We start from the raw sequence: 8211 nt of genomic DNA, 5'->3' as shown, positions 1-8211 counted from the left end.
GGTTTCAGTGAGTGACTCATATAGACAAGCAAAGACCATAGAGTCGAAAGATATATAGTTTTATACATTTTCCTTACTTAGAATTTGAAAAACTTCAATGCAAACTAGGCGCAATGAGACGAAAGTACGAACTATTACACTAGTGAAATAAAATAAAAATACCGTGCTAAAAATTCGTCCAAAATAAATAACTCATATACCAATTGAAAGCTGAAACCTTAATCTATGTACTCCTGAAAAGAAAATTGGAATATCTTTCCTCGTTTTGTCAGCAACGTCCTTCAGAGCTAACACTGCGCAGGTCGGTGAACTGCACCGATGTCGGTGGCATACGATTATTTAAAGGGTCGGTGCAGCACACGGATGTCGGTGCGGAAGCGTTAACTGATTAGGCAGAAGGACATCTTTGCTTCTGCACCACTTTAAACACAGGATGGGAGGATATGGACTCCAGGCATCTGGCCCAGGATTGGGACCACCAGTGGGCTGTTGTGAACATGGTAATGAACATTTGGGTTCCATAAAGTTTATGTAATTTCTACAGTAGCTGAGCAACTGTTAGTTTCTCAAAAAGGGCTCAGGTCCATTGAGTTAGTTTGTGGTTTATTTATTGCCGGTAGCTTCAGCTGCGTGACATTAAATCATACTGTTGTTGGTGAATAATTAATTGGAAAGAATTCAGAAATGTTTATGATCTGATTTGAGGTAATGTCCCAGTGTTTGCCTGGAAGGACTGAAAAACTCAGGAAAAATCTTACGGTAATTGGTGTCCTGCCAGAGATTTACATCTGACACCGCCTAAATTCAAGTCAGAAATGTTACCCTGTGAGCCACTTTGGTTGGCAAGTACCTCATGTTTGATGTATGCAAGCCATAAATGTTAAGAAGTTATATCTTGAAGAGTGTCCGAGGTGAACATGAAGATGCGATTTTCAGGATGAGAATGTTCCTTACATCTTCTATGTGAATGAAAAGGAGATAAAAAGCACTTTGGGAGCTGCACTGGATGAAGACAAAATAAACATTGAAAATGTAGTGGATATTGTATACCAGCAGCAGGCTGTGTTTCGAGTGCGTGCTGTCACCCGGTGTACAAGGTAAGGTCACAGAAATTTATTTTACAGCAACACAAGCAGAAGTATCCATTTTTCAACCACGATAAGGTTGCTTTCCATATCAGTACCACAGTATACAGCAGCAGAAACTTTAAAAGAAAGAATAACACTCAAATTAGGAAAGAAAATTTACTCATGATTAAAAAAGGAGGTTGGGCAAGCAGATTCTAATCGCACCTAAAAACTCTATGGTAGTGCTTGCATATGACTTAACCCTTTGACGCGGTCATTTAAATTCCGCGGCCGCGTCTCCTGCGGTAATATATTCAGCCGGCCATTTAAATTTTGCTCGAAAATGATTTATTCATCATTGTTCTTAAATTCTATGAGATAGGAACATGAAACTTTCACTAAAATGATCTTAAAAGGTGGTTTTATAACCTTACCTTATAATATGAGCGCCCTGTATATCTTCAATGGAAGCAGGTTTTTTAGTATTTGAGCAGTGAATGGTACGCCTTGAAGCATGAAACTTTCACTAAAATGATCTTAAAAGATGGTTTTTATAACCTTACCTTATAATATGAGCGCCCGTTATCTATTTGAGCAGTGTAAGGAAGGCCTTGAAGCATTCATGTAACCCAACGGTGCCCCACATTCATCGCTCCGATATTAAGTATCTTTTCTTTTGCTCTTTTTTTTAACCACACAGCTTCTGTGTGGCCTAGCCCTCTTCCCCATGAGGGGTATAGTTCAAGGAAATGTCCTTCCGTGAGCAGTAAAGCTAGTGAGGTCAGCTGCAGTAAATTCAACGTTACGAGTTATCATAACAAGGGGTTGTTGCTATGCCTTTGATATTCCATCCATTTTGGCGGCAGGAGATGTCGTAGGGGTGACCACAGAATTCATGAAGTTATTCTAAGAACTGTCTGGTATGTAGTGAACGAAAGTAGAGCTTAGCTGGCTCAAAAAAATATTTATGGTCATCCCTCGAAACGACCACCAAGGTCAGTACGATAAAATGGCGTCAACTGGAGCGATAATACATGAAGGAATGTGTTCTTTTCCCACCCCACACACACCAGTATCGTCATAGGGGGTGACCATAGTGTCCTGCCTTAAATTGTGGCGTTTTTCTAAGAACTGGGCCTATGTACTGTGCGAAATCAATCGATCTAGCAAGAATAAACTTTTGGACATCCCTCTTCTAAGAATTCCAATTGAGTGTGTTAGTGTGGCCAGCTCAGGGCAATATGATATTATTGACACAGCACATATCACGTCTCTGCTGTTTATAACTTCACAGCAAAGAAAATACGCCAGAAATAACAGAAACAGCTCGCAATAGCCACAGGAACGTTGCTGCAAGACAGGCATATGTAACGATGACTTATCTCAGCTAAACTCGTTGGCTTAGTATACTCTGTTCTTGTGACAACAGGCCAGCGAAAAATCTAACAATCTACAGCAAAACCATCAATTATTATGGGCGTTATAACATTGGTGTGCAGCTGGACGAAACATACACGTCGAACCCCCCCAGACGATTTAAATACCTGACGAAACATACACATCAAACCACGGCAACGGGTTAAACAGCCATGAATACTGTTTTTTTTTCAATGAATGCATCCTGTTGTGTATCATATATTATTTCTTACTGAACACCGTCACCAACACAATATCAATAACACTTGTAAGCAGCTCTAGAAGATACCTTTGCTACATGTTTCGGCCTTCAATAAGGCCATCATCAGGCAAATACGTTAAACCTTTCATTTTTTTAATTGCATGTTAATTGCATGGTGCTATCCAAAAGTTCCCACAATATATTAATAAAAACTATTGCTTCTTACCTGGATCTTATTCTGCACCATCACCTTCAAAGTAGTCCCCTTGGGAGCGCATACACCGATTCCAGCGTTTCTGCCACTTTTGAAATGCATCTTGGAAGTCTTTCTTTGTTAGGGTGTTTAGTACCGTCTGTGTTTCCTCTTGAATTTCCTCAACTGTATCAAATCTTCGCCCCTTCAACTTGATTTTCATCTTGGGGAAGAGAAAGAAGTCGCATGGAGCTAAGTCTGGCGAGTACGGTGGGTGGGGAAAAACTGCCATCTTGTTTTTAGCCAAAAATTCCTGCACAGTGTAAGCCGTATGCGGTCATGCGTTGTCATGGTGGAGTACCTAGTCATTTGTGTGCCACTTCTCTGGACGTTTTCTCTACATGTCCTCCCTCAAACGCCTTAGAACATTGTGATAGAACTCTTTATTGACTATCTGACCAGGAGGGATGAACTCCTTATGAACAATCCCCTCAGTATCAAAAAAAACAGATCAACATGGACTTAATGATGCTCTTGACTTGTCAATCTTTTTTTGGCTGACGTGAAGAAGGGCTCTTCCATTGCGATGATTGCTGCTTACCTTCAGGGTTGTAGCCATAAACCCAACTTTCATCACCAGTGACAACCTTCGAAAGAATGTATGAATGAATGTATGAGGGGTAGGCCTTCTTGGCCCATGCACCGCGACCTACAGTGGTCTATTGTGCTTACCTTCAAAAGATAGTTTATATCCTCTTGAAGCTGTTGTTGAAGTTCCCTGCAGACTTCCAAGCGATGCTGTGTCTGTTCATTTTGCAGCAGTCATGGCACAAACTTCGCCGCAATCCTCCCCATGTTCAGTTCCTCTGACAAAATTCATTGACATGTACCATAACTCCCAAGGTATTACAGAGACCTTGGATGGTCAGTCTATGATCTTGCAGAATCAGGCCCCTAACTTTCGTGACATTTTTCTGGTGTGGTGCCAGTTGACGGCTGTCCCGAACGATCGTCATTGTCAATTGATGTTCGGCCATTTTTTAAATGTGCCATGCCACGAACAACACAGGACGATACCAAGAATCTCCTTCTCAGGATAGACAGGCGGCACAAGTTCAGCCCCCGTCAAGGAAGACGATAGGAGAAGGGACACGAACCTACTTGGTTTATAAATTTTAACTTAAATAACAAAGTTTTAAAAACTTTAATATACCAAGAAGGCTGCTTTAGTTGTGGAAAAGTTGGATTTTGTATATATTGTGCATTACAAATATTGTATGTATATGTATTTTAACACTCAAAACACACATTGTGATAGTAGTTTCCCAAAAAGTATCGATGTCCCTCTGATGATGGTCAATAGCAGTGCTGTCCAACGTTCTTATGTACTAGGGCACAATTCACTGATGCCTATGGAGGTGCAGGCGCCACCACACACTACTACTACTACTACTAAAAAACAGTAATAATAATAATAATAATAAAATTTTTCGAAAATATTTAACAGTACTCAGACGTTCAAAAATGTCTCTTGTCTTACAATTTGAATTAATATTAAAAATCGGCTGTATTATATGTGGTTATGGAGGGCGCCAGAAAAATATACCACGGGCGCCGCGTTGGACAGAGCTGGTCTATAGGGACTGAAACATGTAAGGGTGTTAAGTTTTCAAGTAGTAAAAACTTCAATAGTCACACTGGACAGAGTTGTTTTGTCTTTGTAATTTGTTAGTGTGATGGACCAGAATGAAACAAATCAAATTCTTAATTGATCAGTTACACAGTCAAAAGTATAGTTAAAAACTGTATATACAATGGTACTTGGAAGTTGGTAGTTGCAATTCTAATGCGTGTAATACTTAGATTACAACTATCTCTCCATCAAATCGGACATTTACACAATGGAGTCGTCCGTCAAATAATATAAAATATTAAGCAATAACACACAACATAACAATGGGCCTCCAAGCACGATGTCAGCTATTGTATAATATGTCCGTATAAGTATTACATGTATTATGATTGCAACTACCAACTTCCAAGTACCATCGCATATACAGTTTTTAACTATACTTTTGATTGTGTAACTGATGAATTAAGATTTTAACTTTTATTGTAATTTATATTTGTATTCACTAATATATCATTTAATACCATTGTACTTGGAAGTTTAGCACCGTGACTTATATTTAACATTCAGTTCAATAACGAAAGGTTTAATGTATTTGCCTGATGATGGCTTTATTGAAGGCTGAAGCATGTAGCAAAGGTATCTTCTGGAGCTGCTTAAAAGTGTCATTGATGATGTGTTGTGACGGTTTTCAATAAGAAATAAGCCATGGCTACCTTTGTAATTTCATAGCATCACAACTACATTTGGATTCCAACTTGTAACCGCTCACATTGGCTGCTACTTCCTGTAACCATTGGGCGCCACTTCTTGTGACCGTCCCCTTTTTATCTTTGAACTTATTTATTTGCCCGCTTCGGTAGAACACTTGACTCTTCTCAGGACCATGTCACGGTAATAACTGAGGCAACGGGGAAACCGCACATTTAAAGCTAGTCCACTGCTAGAAATCAAAGACACTATTTCTGCTCTACACAAATTGTTTATTTCAGAAGCAAACACTATAACTTTACTGGCAAGTACGGAGTAATGTGCCCTTTTTATTATTATCAAAGATTAATTGAACCAAATAAAGAGTGTTAAATTTAGATAAACTTGGAGAGTGCAGCCCAATGACGTCTGCCTCTGATGAATTCTAAACGCCAAGTCCTTCTGCCCACTCTATCCTGCGGGAGCGCCGCTTCATCCCCTGTATAGAATTTGAACCGACGGCCTTTCTTCCAGACAAGAATAGTTTCCTATTGGCTGATTTTAACTGCCAATTCGTCATACCATCAGCACTAGACAGTCACATTACTAACTTTGAGAATAAAGAGATCCAAAGTTATTGAATCCGGAACCCCACATGTGAAAGCGGTTATTTCTTAGTTTATGTTCCAATTACACCCTTCCAAAGACACTTTTATAACAGCTACCCTATCAGCAAAACAAAATTTACATCTTCGACAAACTACAGACTTGCCTTTTGTGATCGCGGCATCCCCTTTGCGGCCACCCAAGCTGCAGGTAACAAAACAAGGCAGTTGTTCCTGTCCAAATACGAAAAGCAAGTCATTACAAGCTAATACATCGGTCTCCCCAGTAAATCAGTCACTCTATTGAAATGGCTAAAGAGGAACATAGCGTCCATTGAAGAGTTTTAAAAGGTTTGGACTGTCACAAACTTCTGTCTATTGCATGTGAGTAACTGTGCTCATTGATTATGAGTTGGTCAAAGAAAATGTTTGTGGAGGGATGAGATTGAAATTTATTCCTCATTAAATAATTTATTTGTGAATTTTTTAGTACAGGATAGCAGGAATGGAAAAGATCCCCGATGACATTTCAGACATTTCAGAGTCCAGTAAAACAGCCAGGTTTGTAATGTAGCCTTTAGGCAGGAACACATAGCAGTTCAGCATTTCAGCTTACATTTCAGTCCCCACATCCAGGGTAAGATGAGCCCTGCAGGGAAGTGGGGGGGGGGAGGTTGGAGCATGAGGCTAACATTTGCTGTTCTTGAATGTGGGGTACCGACTGCCAAAATGTTGGAACGTCTCCTGTTAATGATGTGGTTAACTGTGAAAGCCCAAGTTATGCATTAGACACAAGTTGTAAAAACCAAAGGACAGTAGTTCTTGTACCTCTTTAAAATACTTGTACAAGCAGTTATTCTGTCAGTCTTCCATACGTGTGTTGAAGTACCTGGTGTACAGGCAGACGTATGGTTGAACAGTGCGGGATGTAATGAACATTGATTTCAGTTCTTTGCCAGGACACTCAGAAGCTGTGGTATCAGCAAGTTTCAGTCCTGATGGCCGCCATCTAGCCAGTGGTTCAGGTGACACCACTGTCAGGTTCTGGGATGTCTTGACGCAGACGCCAGTTCACACGTGTCATGGTAAGATGAAAAGAAAAACACATTTCAAATTAGCTAGATATTGAATAAAGCAACTGGTAAAGCGCTGTGTATTCTGGGATATCATGCTGCGTAATCCATTAGTTTCAATGGACTACACAGTGCTACACTTTTCAGAACCACGGCTGTGATGACCTCACATCCTACAAAGCGTCAGTTGTCCTGCAGGAGATCTGACATTCTCACAGTGATTAATGTTAATAATAATGTCTTCTAGAATCTGATGCCATGTAGTCTGGTAGAGAGTTATCAGTGTTCTGAAGGAACACATTTCTTGATTATCCAAGTGACTGTTAGCTTCTTAAAAAGGAATCTACCGCATAGCGCTAGTTAATTGGTTTGTTAATTAATTGTGGTGTTCTAGACTTGTATTTTGGAGGTTTTCAGTTCGAATCTTGGCTGGGGCACCGGCTTATCATAGTTCTCCTCAGTCTCTCCAGGCAGGTGTCAGGACAATACTATGATTAGGCCACTACCACTTCAAGATGATTTCCAATTCATCATTTGTCTGTTGTCATCCTACCATTCAACAGTGTATAGTCTCAGTACCGAGAGCATCATCAAGTAAACCACAAAAATGAAATTGGTCATGTAACTCTGAACACCTGGAAAGTTGTTCTTCTGTCATCCTTCCCCCCTCACTTTTACTGTCTACTTTGTGGCATGCATGATGGCATCACAACTGTGAACATACTGTTCTCGAGAAAGAGGAATCCAGGAGATAGAATGGTTGTACTTGCAGGTCACAAACACTGGGTGCTCTGCCTTGCTTGGTCACCCGACAGCAAATACGTGGCTTCAGGGTGCAAAAATGGCCACATTATTGTATGGGATCCAGACACTGGGTTACAAGTGGGGCGGACCATGTTGGGGCACAAGAAATGGGTCACAGCACTCAGCTGGGAACCATATCACAGGTGAGTGTCCTGCAAGTGCAGAGTCAACTTGCATGCAAAGTTCTGAAGATAAGTTTCGTTGCAGACTTCATTCGGTGAGAACTGTTTCAGGAATTAAGAGACTGTCATTCAATCATGAGTTACAGTATTGTGACATGACATTGCTAGGCAGTAGCTGGTAAGCACGTAACAGTACATGGCCCATTGCTAGACACTGGCTGCCACAGCCATAGAAGAACTGTTGAAAGTGGCGTTCTCTATAATATCTGTGCTGAAATTTTGTAGGGAGAACAGAGTTGGAGCAGTTAGTTGTGGGAGAGTTGCGGTGGAAAGTCAGACCTGGGTTGAGAATTGCAGTTGAATGAGTTGTGAGACAGTTTCCAGCCTATAAGGACATGAGCATAGAAGC

At 40.6% G+C, this 8211-nt stretch overlaps 1 protein-coding gene across 3 annotated transcripts in view; it reads left to right on the top strand.

Moving 5' to 3' along the window:
• Positions 1 to 8211, top strand: part of LOC111864678 (notchless protein homolog 1) — a 29946-nt gene that overhangs the window by 4549 nt on the left and 17186 nt on the right. For all 3 annotated transcript variants that reach the window (XM_023852100.2, XM_023852101.2, XM_033751529.1), the window contains exons 3-5: positions 937 to 1097; positions 6752 to 6888; positions 7649 to 7823. In XM_023852100.2, coding sequence (XP_023707868.1) covers positions 937 to 1097; positions 6752 to 6888; positions 7649 to 7823 — 473 coding nt within the window. The remainder of the gene's footprint in view (positions 1 to 936; positions 1098 to 6751; positions 6889 to 7648; positions 7824 to 8211) is intronic.

This window comes from Cryptotermes secundus, unplaced genomic scaffold, assembly GCF_002891405.2.
Source record: "Cryptotermes secundus unplaced genomic scaffold, Csec_1.0 scaffold418, whole genome shotgun sequence".
Classification (NCBI taxonomy): Eukaryota; Metazoa; Arthropoda; class Insecta; order Blattodea; family Kalotermitidae; genus Cryptotermes; species Cryptotermes secundus.
The sequence above is the reverse complement of the archived record's forward strand: the minus strand, read 5'-3'. Positions and strand labels throughout refer to the sequence as shown.